The sequence below is a fragment of the Anguilla anguilla genome, chromosome 8 (assembly GCF_013347855.1).
Source record: "Anguilla anguilla isolate fAngAng1 chromosome 8, fAngAng1.pri, whole genome shotgun sequence".
NCBI classification, from domain to species: Eukaryota; Metazoa; Chordata; class Actinopteri; order Anguilliformes; family Anguillidae; genus Anguilla; species Anguilla anguilla.
In genome coordinates this window covers 44,665,231-44,681,981 of record NC_049208.1, presented here as the reverse complement: position 1 = coordinate 44,681,981, position 16,751 = coordinate 44,665,231, and the positions used below count along the sequence as shown (strand labels likewise).

Here is a 16,751-nt window from a genome sequence, read left to right as displayed (position 1 = left end):
TCGGGCATCTATTAAGGATGCCTCCTGGGCACCTTCCTCTGGAGGTGTTCCGGGCTCGGCCACTGGGGAGGAGACCCAGGGGTAGACCTAGGGGTAGACCAAAGGCTTGCCTGGGATTGCCTGGGGATCCACCGGGATGTGTTAGTAGAAGTCGCTGGGGAGAGAGACGTCTGGGTTGCTCTGCTTGCCCCTTTGCCACCGCAACCCTGACTTGGATCAAGTGGTTAGAGAATGGATAGATGGATGTATTGCAAAATAACCAGTGAATCATTTAATCACATTTTGCTTTACGATTTGAGAGAGCATCTTTCCAAGGGATACCACAGGTAAAAGGCAGAACTGGCTGAAAGCTAGGTACCCAGACTTAGCTTTCCTTGTAGGGAATAAGTATTTAATAAAAATTAGTCCAGTGCCTATGCAAGTGAAATTGCAAACATAACTTTTGCAAACAATGAAAACGGTCTCTTTGGAAGGCAAGATCCCTGGAGAAACTCTCTCTCTTTGACAGACTTTCTCATAAATGAAATAGCAGACCATTTCAAAAACATGAATTAACTAAATGAAAACATAGGTGATAACTTCCTGCTGGAAGTGTCTAAAGCTGAGTAGGCTTGACCAATCACGGTGGTGCAGTGCGCACATAAAAAGAATCCATGGGCAACACCACATAAGTACAGATGATAATACTGATTGTATCGATAGAAGATGGCTAAATTGCCTGAAATAACATGAAAAACAAAAACTCGAACAAAAGAACGCAGTTAAATAACCAACACGATGGCATCTGGCCAGTGGCTCTCAGGGAAGTCCTTAGCTAGCTGCGAGCCAGCTGTGGGCCATGTTTCATTTAGATCAAACTTTAGCTGTCACCTGTCGGCAGACAGGCAAATACGTCCTGCTTTTCCAGTAAATATCTCAATATAAGGTCTTGAAGTGGTTTGAAATTTTGAATACAACGTAAACTGCTAATTTGTGAAATAATCCTGTTGAAAACTTTTGTCTGTGATCGCCATTGCATTCTCATTTGAAGAATTATCTATCGGACTATAAACATGGTAAGACTTCTGGAAAGGACTAGGTTGCATATGGAATGCCGCCATCTGCTGGGGTACTTCTGATTCATGGAACTACTGCGTTACCCCCAGAGGCTAAATCGTAATTTTAATTTGATGGGTGAGCCGATTGGTTCCGAGATTACAGGAGAGAGACGTATGTAAAAGCGCATAAATAGCAGGAGCAGGGGATGAGAGGAGTGTGCTGAATTTGTTATGACTGAAGAAATAATTTTTAAAAAATACTGCACTTTGTATTTTGTCTTATTTTGCACATTGTACATACCATGGACTACAAAACCACTAAGCTACAAAGCCCATTTATCCAACTCAGAGTGACTCATTTAACCACGCCTCCTACCACAGCTTTCCTGTTACAGTATTGGCTTACTGTAAAAACACGGAACCTTCAATAAAATTGAGGTTGCCATTGTTTCACGCTCTATGTTCCATTTTCTTCTCTCAGGACTCGCCACCCTTCTCTCCCTCTCGCCTGAGTCCACACACCAGGAAGTGTTCGCAAGGCCTGCAACTGAGCAAGGCGCGTATACCCTCGGCTACCGGCTGCGGGAGGAACAACGGGCTCCGAAGCACTTCTATGATTAGCGGTGGTCAAAGAACCAAGAGAGCCACGCATTACGGACGCACACACAACACCCACACACACGTGCACTCACAAAGTTTATTACATTATCGTAGTGAATTGTGCTTTGCCTTTTTCAGCACTTTGTATTCAATAAACTTTATTATATTTACAAGATTGTCCGTATCAATGTTTCTCTTGTGTTGAATTGAGTCAGCTGCTGCTAATCAAAAGAACTTAGTAGTATACCTTCACCATTTAGCTGAATCATTAGGGGTCCAAGCAGCGAAGCTGGTGGAACCCTATTGTATCTGTTAGGATTATTATTATTCTTATTATTTTTCTCTGCTAAAAGTGTCTGAGGCTCAGCAACCGTAAGTCCTGGAGCAACCAAATTAGGCAGGTGGGTTCCTATGGCCCCCCACTACTCAGGCACTAAGAATCACGTACGTCGGCCAGATGATGGCGCTATAACAGGGTAATGCGTAAAAGGCCATAACTCCCACACCATAAGTTAGATCAACACAAAACTTCATGGACCTATGCATCTGAACGTGCTCTACAACTTTGTGATTGGCACCACCTATGTCCGCCATATTGTTTGTGTGCCATTTAGACTTTTTAGTTGGGGTGTGGAAGTTTTCTCCGCTAAAATGTCTGAGGCTCAGCAACCATAAGTTGTAGACCAACCAAATTTGGTAGGTGGGTTGCTATGGCCCCCCACTACTCAGGGACTAAAAATCACCTATATCGACCAGATGGTGGCGCTATAACAAAGGGTCATACTTTAAAAGTCCATAACTCCTACACCATAAGTCAGATCAACACAAAACTTCAGCGACCGATGCATCTGAATGTGCTCTACAACTTTGCTATTGGGACCACCTATGTCCGCCATATAATTTGCCCGCCATTTGGTCGTTTTTATTAGGTGGGGTGCGGAAGAGCTGTGGCTCCAAATCTAAACGGTTACGACATCTAGTAAACTTCTTTACGGCAAGCGACATCCATGGCGACGCAAGTAATCCGACACCGTAGGGTCTAGTTTTCATCAGTGAGGGGACGGTCTGACCGTCGGGAAGCAATGGAAGACAGTGCCAGACATTATTTGAAGACAGTATCGGGTGAGTTCGTTTAGTCTTTGAATCTGTCATTATGCTGAGAAATAGCTAAACCATTTTATTGATAGGTTCTGAGTTTCTGTGCAAACGCGCGAAAACACGCTGGTATAATGAAACAATGACGGTAGCCTAATACATATATAGTCCGCTTCGTTCCGTTGCTACCATAACATAACGACCTACAGCTGCAGTTTCTCACTGCAATTACTAATATTGAATATAAACAAAAGACGCAATTTATGCTGTAAATCGTATTCTCAATTTAATCTCTAAACCGACTGTAAGTTTAGGGTTGTAACTAGATAGTTGTTTTGTAGGTGACTTAACTCGTCTTAACTATTGCTTGTATTTTTGCATAGACTGCGTTGTTGCTGTTCTTGTTTGTGTTAGTGTTAATCAGTTTAACCTACAGGGTCCAAGTTGAACTATGCGGTTGTTCCCTGCACTCGGAATGGTAGGCTACTGCCCTCTAGGGTTTTCGACACACTTGTTCCTGGTTATGGTTAAACACTTTGTTGTACGTCGCTCTGGATAGGCGTGTCTGCCAAATGCCTGTAATGTAATGTAACGCAATATTCCGTAGCAACAACATAAACCCGACATTAGCCCTAAAATATGCCAATACAGCAGTGAAAACGCTGCTCACTGAATAACGAAATAAGCGAGACTAACTTTTTCAAAAATGATACCATGTCATTCTACAGTCAATATCTGGGACTAAACATTGAATAAATATACAATCTTACCATTGATTTTATGCGTACAGATGTCCCTTTTGCGAATGAGTGGTCATATATTGTCTTGGACAATCCGTTTGCGAAATATACGCGCATCTGTGACGCCTGGGTCTGCTATCTTCAATAATAGCTGTGCGTGATACCACACTTGTTGCTCTTTTTAGTGCAATTTGGCTTGATTGACAATTAATTTATTCAGTAGGTGAAAGTATAAGCTTTCTAACGATGTATAACATGTCTGATTTTGCTTTTGGAATTTTGTTTTATAGGTCAGCGTAACCAAAATTTTTCTTATCTGCCAATGTCTAAATAAATAAAACGGTAGGCTACTTTGCGCGCAGCACGCAGATCGCGAGTTGATATTACGTCTTTTATTTCCGTTTTTTCTCAATGTCGTCTTTATTATTTGAAATGTGCATTTATGTGTTATTATTATCTGTCTCTGTGGCGCTCTGAAATGTGCATTCTCTGCTAAGCTGAGCAATGGATTGGAATATGTGTCTGACGTAGTGTTGCACGGTATACCAAAACTTCAGCACTTTCTCGGTACTTAAAAAAAAAAAGAAAAAAAAAAAAAACGGTTCGGTATTAGAATATTCCGACGTTCGGTAGTTTTGAGTCAAATGTAAAAGCCAGGGAAAATTGTCTCCCACATTACTGATTGAGAGGATGAAAAGTGTAATTTGTCAGAATCTTCGCTAGAAGGCAGTTGCAACTAAGGTTGCCAAGTGAGGTGACTTGCACTTGTGCACTCAGCTCCTTGATACAGCGCAAGCTTTGACTCAGTTCACTTCAGTAGCAATAGGTGTTCCAGTGTGGAAATATTTTATTATAGATAGATGCTATATTGTTATTAAAATATGCTGTTTTAAAATCTATTTAAAGGTGAAAGACCTGTTTTAAAGATTATTTAGTTTACAACTGTTTAATTTTTGAAATATATTTAACATATTTTTCTATTGTTCAGTGTTGTAACACTATAGGCCTATGCATATTAATATGTTGAAGAGGCTTCAACTTAAAGGTTGTTAATGAACCAGGTTGTTCATAAACCATGACTTCGAAAATGAGGTCAACCCTTGTGGACATTACGTTTCTCATCTATTAAGGTAATTTCAGTATCGTTAGGTACCGAGTATCGAATTAGCATCATTTAAGTTTCAAGTATCATTTCAGTATTGAGTATCGTAATACTAAACCTGGTATCAGTATCAAAGTCAAAATTTTGGTATCGTGACAACACTAGTGTGACACCTTTTTTAGTTGCGGCGCAGAAACACTGCAGCTGTGCATACACGCCGGACCATCTAAGTGTTATGACATGCCATCTAAGTGTTACGACATAGTAAAGGCCTTTACGGGAAGCGGCCAGGACATATCCATGGCGACGTAACTAAGTCATCCGACAGCGTCTCTTAGCACAAAATTGGCCATAAGTCATCAATATTTTATACGATCATCATGATATTCAGTAGATATGTTGGGTGAAGGCATATGATCATGAGCATAAAGCCATTTTAAAATCGCTCCATAGGGGGCGCGACGGTGCCAATGCTTGGACCCCTCCCAACGCCGCTTGCGGTTTTAATTTATATTAATTTGGTATTGGCTGAATATGATATTATGATTTGGTTAAGATTCACTATCCATGTGTGTAATTTTAATAATAATTAATATAGTTATTAATTTAAATTTCCAATTCATAGTTTGTATACTTAATTTATGAGGCTGATTAATATATGATGATGCCACCTTTGAGGATATAGATGTATATCTTCTACATGTTGGTGCCCAACTATGAGAAGTAGCGGCAAGTCCCCTACAACATTTTAGCACTTTTCTCAGTGTGTCTGTAATATGCCTTGATACACTTTCCCCTGTCTGTAATATGCCTTGATACACTTTCCCCTTATACTACCTATGTAACGAAACCGCTGTAATTTAGAAATGCAACTGCTGAAATTGATTGAATTGAAAAACATGAAATGTCTTTGTATATATTTATATTTTGCTTTTTGGGGTCTGAAACTTACCTCAATTGATATTTGCAGCTATATATTATGTTTTTTTACTCAACATTCTAGTGTAAAATTATGAAAATGGAAAACTGTAAACTGTACAGAGCTGTCTGTAAACCACAGGACAAGCAAGAAAGCTGGCTCATGGAACACATCTGTAAATTACTAATACAACCTCTTCAGGAGCAGCAATAAAGCATGCTTATCAACTCCCACAAGCCTGTGGGATATATGCATGAAAACTTTCTCCACATGCGGTTAGAGAAGCAAGATAAATAGAGTAAGCGTGCAACGTTGAAGAGATTGATAGAAAATGGATACATACTTTGATACTCACCAACATATCTGATGCGAAAACCCTTCTTGTTGGTCCCATGGTCAGCAGACCAGCGCAGCAGCAGCTGGTGGCCAGTAGTGGTGATGTTGAAGGGTGTGGGGAGGTCTCCACTGAGGGTGGCCAGAGTCTGGCTGTGGATGCTGGACCCTTGTGTGAAAGAGAAAGGATGGGAGTGAGAGGGAATAACAGCACTAGGTGTAGGCAATTATAATTAACACCCAGAAAATGAAGTACTCCAGGACAGAGCAACAGGCTTCCTTCAATTCTCAGGCACTTTTCAGCTAAGGTAAGACAAGTAACACAGCTGGTATTGATTACCAGTACATTTTCCAGCAAGGAGTCATAGCAGTATAAAAAAGTCTGTCTCTACAACAAAGAGAATTCTAAGGGTAATTGTAAATGCATACACTTCAAAACAGGGCTTGAAAATTAAATTTTATTCTATCTGTTCGTTCCAAGCAAAATCTAAATTTTAATATTTCTGTTCTTTTGTTCCTTCTGCAATATAAGGCTCCTGAACTGTTAGAACGAAATGAAAAACTGGCTAATTTTGTTCATTTTCTTCCACCTGGAAAACACTGAAACCAGCCCAGTAACCTGTCCCAAAACCTATTATATATGTAACCGGGTTGCTAAAATAATCATAAACACAGGTAAAGTGAAGAGTTATTTTTTAGTTGGGCATCAGTCATTCTCTGAGATGCACAGGGCTTTTGACTTTTGTATTAATCATGACTGCATACATGAAGCCCACCACCCCATCACCACCCGCCCTTGTTTAGAAAAACAAATACTCTATCGATGATGAAAAACACAGTGGGCAGTCTTTATCCACTATGTAAGTACTGACTAACTTGGCATGGCTAATACAGCACCATAACAAAATAATCACACTAGAATTGATTTGATAATTTTTTAACAATGTAACTTGCACACAGGATGTTTGTGGCCTCTGGCTTCTTGTATCCAGTACCGACAAGGGATTGCCATTCTCCTTGAAGCGCATAAACTCTAGTGGTTGCTCAAAGTATTGCAGTTTAGTGAGCCTCTGGTACCCAGAAGCAAATTTTCCAATTGAAGACCATTCAAAACAACAAATTTACCCGGCCAAATAAAATTTTTAGTTCTAAAATTTCTTCACAATGAACGAATTACTCTCCAGGCACCAATTTTCCCACAGTCCCACAGAAAAAGATAGACTGTGATAGTGCTGTGATAGACCGACCATCACGTCAGTGGCTACAGGAGATTGGACAATACCACTGTTTTTGAAATTGCTTTGCGGTTCCCTTTTAATTGTAGGCTATTACTCACTGCTTTTCTAAGGATACAAATGTTCATTTTTCAGTCTCTTAGCATGTATTTCATGATAAAAAAGATAGACATAAAGCACAATTGAGAAGAATGGTTTTTAAGTGATGGGGTACTAGGCACTAGCACTAGGCAATGACATCATCTTGATTAATTTCCACCTTGTACTGCTTAGATTATGTCAGTACCACAGTTCAGGATAGTAGGACTAACAACATTACTGTACAGCAAATCATATTAAAAAGTTGTCTTTGCCCATATAGTACTTTTTCCTGTAAACAATTAAAACGAGCCAATATTCCATTAGATGACGCGCTCTTATTTTATTACCACACTTTGGTTATATACATAGCTAAAAATATAAAGCACATTGCATGTTTCCATTTGAATAAAAAATAAAACTCAATAATGATTAAATCTTTTGCTTCCTCTCAAGTACTACGCAGGAATTCAAGCAAGCAAATAAATCAATGAATTATGAATTATATTAGTTAGCTCTTCCTGTCTGCAATCACAACAATGTGTTTTCCTTGAAATCAGGATCACGCAGGTTAGGAATAACTAGGAACTGTAGGGAGGTCATTTATGGATTTAGCACCTGTTAGACTACAATCGAATAACCAAGTTACGGATCACATTTTTTATTTATTTTGGAAGTCACTTTTCTATGTCCTTTAAACAACAGTAGCTAGTAGTAGCTACCTCCCATAAAACAGAATGGCTGAAAAGCACACTTCTTGACTGTAAGATTTAAACCAGTCAGATGTTGTGGCTAGCCTGTTAGCTAGATATAATTACATGTTACAGTTGACTGCCACCGAATGTTTGCATCATTCGGAAAAGTTAGCCAGTTACAACTGTTCTACTGTCTAGCTAGTTGGCTGGGGTTAGTCAGTAAAACAGTTTGATAGCTAGCTTGTGAAACCTAATAGTTATTTAGTTAGTGAGCTGACCACAACTTCTCACTGCATTTCAGTCTTGCTAGCTTGTGTAGCTTTTTTATAAGTATCTATGTAGATAGCAAGCTAATGTAATGTACAGTCTTGCCAAATGCTTCTATAAAACTATTTACTGCCTTATTAGAAACCACATTAGAAATGGCCTAGTCACTTTCCACAAAATCATGTTGCTAGCCAGCAAAGTCATAGTTCATCATACGATTTGAAAACCTTCTCAGAGCAAACCCACTCATTGCTCTATGTTTACCGTGATCCTTCACGTTTAGCTACCCAGTGCACATGCTCTCGTGCCAAAAGCCCATAGTCAAACATGGCAGCCTCCATGATTTGGCTTCATGCGCCATTGAGCAGCTCCCATAGGAATCCATGGAACCGGTAAGCAGAAGCTGTCTCCAGTTCATGTATATCTCCATGGGACTGGCCCTACTCTGAGTTATGTTCACAAATAACATCTCTGGTCAACCAAGGTGTGATGAAGTGCCTATCCCCTTCCTCTTGCGACCCTGTGATAAACTAATTGCTTGATCGATTAGGCACCAGTTTGGGGCTGGAAATCCCCGCCTTGAGAAGAAAATGGAGAATCTGATTTAATATACTTTAAACATTAAAGTGGTAAATGTTTGATTGACAGCTCCAATACAATGAGCCAATCAAATGTTTGGATGCCTAAAATCATCTACCACTGAGATTCCAGGGAACGCACGTGTCAGCAGTGTGTCACTGACTTTGTGAGCATAAAAACTCACCAAAACCTTAACTTTGCTCTGAGGGTAACCGATCAGACACATTCCTTAAGGACCTTGGACCTTCGCTGGGTGCCCCCACCTGCACCTCACTGGATCACTAAGACAGAGTTGGCCTGCTACCGTTCAAAATAAATCAAGCTGATTTATCTCCCTTTGACAGCTGTTTTAATGAACATAGAGCAAAGCGGAAGATCTATGCACATCCACAAGTCGTCTTGACTGGAACCCCATCGCAACTCCCGACATCAGTGCAGAAGTTTCCCATGCAGGGACCCTGGACCAGCTCACGACCTGATGTATCACCTAACAAAATTAAATAAATAAATAAATCTATAAATAATGAAATATATTGTGTAATGTGACAATAAATAAATAATAATGAAATGTGAGCATGAATAATTAAATGTAGCACAAAATGTATGCATTTATTTATTTATTTATTTTAATGACGCTATGTGTGACATGAAATAAGGCTTGAAATTAAAACAGTCACTTTCACCCATCAAAGTTGGGAGGGCGGCCTCTATCGAGTACACAAAACACAGGACGCTTAGTGATAGGTTGAGTATTTCTGAGAGACCCGCCTCTGGTGGCTGCAGTCTACAGCAATCCAGCGATGAGCGATAGGATTCCCAAGGCAAGCAAAGCGCAGTAGCACACTATGTTGTGCCAGCGGGCGGTCAGTGGTGGTCATGACGAGCAGAAAAAGTTGCCCACAATTATTCCGCGACGTGGCTAATTTGATTCAAGAGGCACTGAATTCCTCGCAGGTCTCTGTAGAATCAACTCCAGAATCATATTTTGTAAATGTACCAACTATTCACTTCACTACTCTTGTTCAAGGTAATTTCAGTGGTCCCGAGCTAGCTTTCCAGTGTGCCGAGCTAGCTTTTTCAGGCATCATTCTTATGCTAGCTTAGCCTGATGTCCCCATGTCTCTTCATTCCTTGTTACATGTCAGAAATTCAAATATGTTGCTTCTTTTATTCAACAGCACGGTTATTTGCACCATGTGGGGTGCAACAACACACCTCCAGTGCAGCCATGTTGAATTAGGCATGAACAATCGAATCAAGTCAATGCACCAATCAAAAAACAGTACTCACTAGAGCTCGCGCTCCCAACTTTGATGGGTGAAAGTGACGGTTTTAATTTCAAGCCTTATTTCATGTCGCACGTAGCATCATTGAAATAAATAAATAATTAAATAAATAAATACATACATTTCGTGCCACATTTAAATTATCTATGCTCACATTTCATTTTATTATTATTTATTTATTGTCACATTACACAATATATTTAATTATTTATAGATGTATTTATTTATTTAATTTTGTCTGAAATATTCCTCCATAACTCCTCAACTTCATTATTTAGCCATTGCATAATTATCATTTCCACTGATTAAGAATCATATCATTCATCATGTTATGCAAATTATTGTTTTCAATTAGCCTATTCGTGTATTCATTTTCATAGCCAATAAAAATATAAAATTTTTCCAAACCAGTGTCGTGTCTACATTATTTCACTAAGTTGGGCTCTACAGACATACCTTATTCTAATTGGTTGTTGAACTTAATTTTGTTCTGAATAAACCTGATCAAACCTCACAACAATTTTCAGTCAGAAAACCAAAGCCATAGACAAATCATAACCAAAAATAGGGCCTATATTAGTATGTAAAATACCATCACCATGACATAAATAAAATGTGTCTTATCCTCAAAGGCCTTCTTCGACTTCTACCTACCAAAAGTGGTCACAATAGCCTATCCTAGGATTCCAGATGTCGTACAAAGTCCAACTTGGCCATCAATAAATTAAAGGCATTGCTGTCCCATTGCGTGTATAGGCCCACTATTTGGCAAGCTACTAGCAGAAGTGGCATCACTGGTAGTTAGCTGGTAGCAGCAACAACTCTAAAAATAAAAACAGCTGATGCAGGGTTACGTTACCTTCTGCAGAGTCAAACCTCTCTGTTTTTTTCAATTTATGCTTTGAACTTAGATGATGATGCTTTGCAGACCCACCGATCATGTCCAACAAGCCAGAAAGTTCATCTTGTCAAATCAAACTGTCTAGCGATCTACAGGTTCATCTTGGGAAATTAAAAATGGAACAACACGCAGGGAAACTTGATTTTGTTTTACCATCCTGAAAACTATGCTACAACATGATCAGATATCAATGCTTGCTTATCAATAATGAATGTGAAAACTTGATAATTAATTAATTAAATACTGTATGTACCACTGTATGTACCACTGATGTAATTACTTTTTTGAAGTTTCTGATTGGCCAACTGTCATAATTGGGAGTTAATTGGAAGTTAATTGGCACCTGTGGCTGTATTTAAGGGCCTACCTTCAGAGCCACTGCCTTTTTGCCCTTGATACCATGGGAAAATCCAAGCAACTGAGCCAAGACCTCAGACAAAGCAATTTCCAAACATCTGAAGGTACCATGAACATCTGTACAAACAATTGTATGCAAATATAAAAATATACTGCAACGTTCAGGCAGGAGGCACAAATTAACTCCCAGGGCTGAATGAACTTCAGAAAGGTTCAACTGAACCCCAAGACAACAATGAAGGAACTGGTGAAGGACTTAGAGGCATCGGGTAACAAAGTATATACATCCACCATTAAGAGAATCCTACAATGCCCTGGCCTGAAAGGCTGTCGCGCAAGGAAGAATCCCCTACTCCAGGACTGGCATAAAAAAGCCAGAATGAAGTATTCAGGTGATCACCACGATAAAGACCTAGCCTTTTGGAAGAGTGTTCTCCGGTCAGATGAAACAAAAATTGATCTGTTTGGCCATAATGATCAGCACTATGTATGGAGAAAAAGGGTGAGGCTTTTAATCTGAAGAACACCATCCCAACTGTGAAGCATTGGGGTGGTATCATCATGTTGTGGGGGTGTTTTGCTGGAAAAGGGACTGGTGCACTTCAGAAAATGGATGGCACCATTAGAAAGGAGGATTATCTAGAAATACTGAAGCAACACTTCAAGACATCAGCTATAAAGTTAAAACTTCGTCGCAACTGGATCTTCCAGCAGGATAATGATCCTAAGCATACCTCCAAAGTTGTAACAAAATGGCTTAAAGACAACAAACTGAAAGTATTGGAGTGGCCATCACAACGCCCTGACCTGAATCCCATAGACTGAGTTACATCAGTTCTGTCAGGAGGAATGGGCAAAAATTCTGGCAAAGTATTGTGAGAAGCTTGTGGAAGGCAACCCCAAGCGTTTGATTCAAGTTAAGAAATTAAAAGGTAATGCCACCAAATACTAACAACGTGTATGTAAACTTTTGTCCCATTGAAAATCTGATATAGTATATAAAAGCTGAAATAATCTGTCTCTTAGCTATTATTTTGAAATAACCTCTTATGGAAATAAAGTAGATACCCTAATTGACTTAACACAGGAAATGTACAGTAACATAAAATGTGTGGAGTTGTGAAAAATTGAGTTTAAATGCCTTTAGCCTAGGTGTATGTATACTTTAGATACTGTAGATAACACGTCTCAATCAGCTGGATACAACCACTTTCAGATAAAGCAGCTATATAAAGCATTAACAAAGTAACATTAAAATGATAATGGTAGCCAACTCCTTTATTTTACCTTTATCTATTGCAAGCAAGCTAAGGGAATAAGAGGACAAACTTAATCACCCACCTATTATTGGTTAATCATTTATCCCTGACAGACAAAAATTACACTTATGAAAATATGTTTAGAATAACCAGTCCTCTGTTGCTAGGTCTTCACCACAGAGGGTTGCGTGCAGAACATAGTCCATTTGAGGCTTTCTACAAGGCAAGAAAATAGAGCACAAAAGCCACCCTATAATTCTAACAACACTATAGTATTTATTAGGCACAGTTTTGTGGTTTTAATTCCATGAATAAACATGCGTGAATTCAAACAGTGCATCTAATTTGACCCTCCCTGAAGAATGTTTATATTGTGGCCTGTAAAAACAGTTGCACCATTTTCTATCTGTGGTAATGAGACTTCAAAAATGAAGTGAGACAAATATCAAGAATACTTTCAGTGTGACTACACAATAGTTATATTATAGAGAGCACAAAGTTCCAGGAATACTACCATCAAAGACTTCCAGGATGTCAAACTCCCTCTCAGTTTGGAAGAACTCAAAGTGAAGGGTGATGTTGTAACCCTTCTCCACGCTGATGCTCCAGGAACACATCTGCAGATTGGGGTAGCTGTCTGGAAAGCCTGGACTCAAAATTACTCCAGTTGAATCAAAGCGTACATCATGAGCTGGACATTGCACTGTAAAAGAAACCAGAAAAATAATTGTACTCTGTTCATCAAACAAAACAAGAGCAATGATGGCAACACACCACTTTCCGCATCTCATCAATTGCCCATAACCTAGAGAGAATCAATTGCCATTTTTGTCTCAAAGGAACCAAAAGTCATGACCTGGCTTGTTGTTCTATGAACTTGTAACTTTCCATTACTTTCCAATACTTTCTATTGCTTTTGTGAGATATACTCTGAAATAATATCCATCCACCAGACAAAAATCCAAATTATACAATGTAGGCATCTGATTGCAACAACGGTCCATATATAAAATATTTCATTGTCTTTATTATTTTGGTTTACTCTGAGATACAGTGCTGTGAAAAAGTATTTGCCCCCTTCCTGATTTCCTCTATTATTGCATTTTGGTTACACTGAATGGTTTCAGATCTTTACACGAAATGTAATATTGGACGAACGGAACCTGGGTAAACAAAAAAAAACATTTAATTTGTTTAATGAAAAAAGTTAACAAACACCCATATCACTCATTTAATAACTGGTTGCCTTTAGCAGCAATTACTGCAACCAAACACTTCTTATCATTTTATATTAGTCTTTCACATCACTGTGGAGGAATTTTAGCCCACTCTTCTTTGCGGAACTGCTTTAAGTTTGACAAATTGGTAGGTATTTGAGTATGAACTACGCATTTCAGGTCCTGCCACAGAATCTCTATTGGGTTCAAATCAGGACGAGACCACTCCAAAACTTTAATTTTGTTTATTTTCAGGCATTCAGATGTGAACTTGCTTTGGTGTTCTGGATCACTGTCTTGGTGCATAACCCAATTACGCTTGTGCTTAAGTTCACACACAGATGACCTGACATGCACACTATCACCACCATGTTTGACTGGCTTGGTATGATGGTATGATGTTCATGAAATGCTGTTGTAGGGAAAAACACCTCTACGAATTGTAGATGAGTAAGGACATATAATTAAAACGTATCTGTTTTAATAATCCTCACAAAGTATGATCCAAGTCATAATTAATCAGTCTCAAAAAATGAATCAATTCATGATTATGAATTTTAACATTAAATATTTTTAAAAATAACCAATGATATAACTTGCATAAGTTCTTTGAGGTGGTAGGCTCAAGCATTTATCTGAATAGTTTAATAAAATAGAATTTATTAAACAAACAACAAACAATCAAACAAAAATCATTAAAGGCTAAATAGAAAATGAAATAACTGCAGAACTAGACTGTTCTGCATGTGTCGAATCATGTGTGTGTTCACCAGCACACGTGGGGCAGGGAACAAAAGCTCCTCTGTTAGAGGGAACCTATGAATCAGTGTTTAGCATCTTCTGCTAAAAGCTGGCTTGGAATTCAGGGGAACGGCATGGATAAAAGGCTACTGAAGTTAGCTTCGTCTAGCTAATTTCAGTGTACCTTTTTATTCTAAATGTACGATACCATATCAAATGAGTATGTTAGTGCATGATAGATCACATGCACAGACCTTGTTTAAAAGGAGGGCAGACTGTTGTTAGTAAGAGTAGGGAGGCCTGCAATGTAATCACAATGAGAGTTCCACGCAGAAACATGAAACAAAATTGGAATATGGGCTCACTTCAGGTCATTTAAAAAGGAAATATACAAAATCGGAACAGATAGAACAATTAAATCGTTTAAAAAATGCACAGATATTTCAGCGATGTTAGTTTCTTACTTTATAAATCAAGAATTATTAGGCAAACTTGACTCTGTTTATGAGCATTTTTGCCTGCATTTAACACTTCACCAAAATGAGTGGGGTCATTATAAAAAATCTAACCATGTTGAAGGCATTATTTTCACCACAAGAAAAACTCACTGTGGAAGGTTTAAAATGTTAATTGGTTATTATTAGTTATTATTAGTCATTCTTATATTTAGGTGTCCTGAAAATGTTACAGCTGCCAGCGTCCTGAGAGACGTATTTCTACAGCCATTTCAGAAGCGATATGGCACCAAAAAATCTGGCACTTGCTATTTTATTTAAAATAACCCCAGAAGGGAGTTTGTTTTGCTGAAATTAAATGTTATTGAAATTGCAGCTCATACTTGTCTTGCCATCATCCTGATTGTTCAATTCCGATTTTTCCAAGTTATGTCAGTGAAGAGGCCCTATAAAATATTTTCTGGAATATATAGACTGCTAAACCTTGATTGAACAAACAAATGTTTTTATATGTATTTCTTTGTGAAGACCTTATCTACATTGTGGTATAAAGCATTTGAGTTTTACAAATGGGTGTTTTTTGTAATTATGGTGAAAAGGAGACATGAGCATCCATTGGGATTCCGAATCCCCTGCAGTTCAAATAGCTAGAGCTAGCCATGACCTGTTACCTGTGTATGTGTTTTCTGGTGGCTAAGTCATCAGGAAACCTTGTTTGAACAACAATTTTCTTACATATATATCTTTGCCAGGGTCTTACCTATAGTGTGGTATAAATAATTTTTTTCTTTTACGAATGGGTGTTCTTTATAATTATGACGAAAATGAGCAATCTCTGGATTCCCAGCAGATAGAATAGTATTCCATAGCGTGCTATAACCTGCTGCTAGTGTATTATTTCTGGTGGCTAAGTCACCAGGAAAACTCGTTTGAACAACAATTTTCTTATATATATATATATATATATATATTTGCCAAGGTCTTATCTACAGTGTGGTATAAAGCATTTGAGTTTTACGAATGGGTGTTTTTTTTGTATTTACGATAAAAAGGAGACATGCGCCGTCTCTGCATTCTGAATCACAATATTTTTACATATATTTTTTCTCCAAGATCGTGTCTACACTATGGTATAAAGAATTTTAGTTTTATGAATGGGTGTTTTTTTTTTATTAGGGTGAAAATGGGAACAGGAGCCTGTTCGATTCCAGGACCCAACTGCAATGTAATTTTGAAGCTACGGGGCCGCTATGTTTGAAACTGAGTCATTTTGGCACGTATTGCATTTTCTTTAAATGACACATCCCATAACGATATATATCAGTAAATGCTTACAGTATATTAGTTTTACTGTACGAATACCACAAAATATTGGTTCATGTTGTTGAAGGAAAACAGATAACCCCACCCTAAAAGTTGCACAGGTGATGATGCGTTTCCCTCCAACGATAGTGATTACATGCGGAGGGAAGCGGCTAATTTTAAAAATCGTATTATAGGAAACAACAGTTATATTCTGGCAAACTGGCGATTTATATGTTGAACAGTCAAAATATATTTTCTGAAAGATCGCCAAAACAGGTTTGACCTCCCTAGTAAGAGTATATGTTAGCCATGCGGGCTAGGTGGCTGTAGCTAATTAACAAGAGAAGCGATATAATCTGCGCACAACATTACATACAAGCAATATCACAATTCCTTAACCCCTTAGTGCACATGCCAAATCTGGCCAATCCTTTCCCATTTAGGGGGTACCCCATTTAAAGCTTTATAACTGCAGATGTGTACACCACAGAGACTTGAAAAATGTCTTAAATCAAGCAAGACATTTGTACAATTTACAATACTAAGCAGG

General features: G+C 38.5%; 1 protein-coding gene across 9 annotated transcripts in view; it reads right to left on the bottom strand.

Annotated features, from left to right (window-relative positions):
- Nucleotides 1-16,751, bottom strand: part of csmd3b (CUB and Sushi multiple domains 3b) — a 938,142-nt gene that overhangs the window by 199,580 nt on the left and 721,811 nt on the right. For 5 of the 9 annotated variants that reach the window (XM_035430384.1, XM_035430390.1, XM_035430383.1 and 2 more), the window contains 2 exons: nucleotides 12,998-13,186; nucleotides 5,837-5,995 (listed from right to left, as the gene is read on the bottom strand). In XM_035430384.1, the coding sequence (XP_035286275.1) occupies nucleotides 5,837-5,995; nucleotides 12,998-13,186 (348 nt within the window). The remainder of the gene's footprint in view (nucleotides 1-5,836; nucleotides 5,996-12,997; nucleotides 13,187-16,751) is intronic. The other 4 variants (XM_035430386.1, XM_035430387.1, XM_035430392.1 and 1 more) reach the window with 2 other exon arrangements.